At 57.9% G+C, this 411-nt stretch overlaps 1 protein-coding gene across 7 annotated transcripts in view; it reads right to left on the reverse strand.

Annotated features, from left to right (window-relative positions):
* The window catches only part of DYNC1I1 (dynein, cytoplasmic 1, intermediate chain 1), a 180,401-nt gene that overhangs the window by 27,536 nt on the left and 152,454 nt on the right, over positions 1–411 (reverse strand). For 6 of the 7 annotated variants that reach the window (XM_009330497.1, XM_009330499.1, XM_009330496.1 and 3 more), the window contains one exon: positions 16–156. The exons of the other annotated variant lie outside the window; for it this stretch is intronic. In XM_009330497.1, coding sequence (XP_009328772.1) covers positions 16–156 — 141 coding nt within the window. The remainder of the gene's footprint in view (positions 1–15; positions 157–411) is intronic. 7 annotated transcript variants of the gene reach the window in all.

Raw genomic sequence — 411 nt, forward strand, 5'->3', positions numbered from 1 at the left:
GCCGCGCCGCCTCACCTCGGTGTCGTTATTCAGGTTCCACAGATCCAGGCGCCCCATCCCGTCCACGCAGGCGAAGAGCGCGGGATGCACTGGCGACCACATGACATCGTAGACATAGTCGGCATTGTCTTCAAAGGAGTAGAGCGGCTTGTTGTGCTGTAAAGCAGAGAGAAGCATGAAGACTTCGTGGCGCTAGTGCTGCCTGGGGCTGTCTGGCGAGTCTAATTAAAAACTTTGCACATTTACAAAGTGTCATAAAACTTCCCCAGATGAAAGGTCCTCGCGAAGGGTGGGACTGCGCTTTAATGGGGCAACAACTGTCCGGTGGGATAAATGAGATGCCCGGCGTGAGGGGTGTGGGACGCGGGGTTGAAAATGCCGGGGGAGCGCCCGCGGCCTCTCCCGCTCCCG

This window comes from Pygoscelis adeliae, unplaced genomic scaffold (assembly GCF_000699105.1).
Source record: "Pygoscelis adeliae isolate BGI_AS28 unplaced genomic scaffold, ASM69910v1 Scaffold27, whole genome shotgun sequence".
Lineage (NCBI taxonomy): Eukaryota > Metazoa > Chordata > Aves > Sphenisciformes > Spheniscidae > Pygoscelis > Pygoscelis adeliae.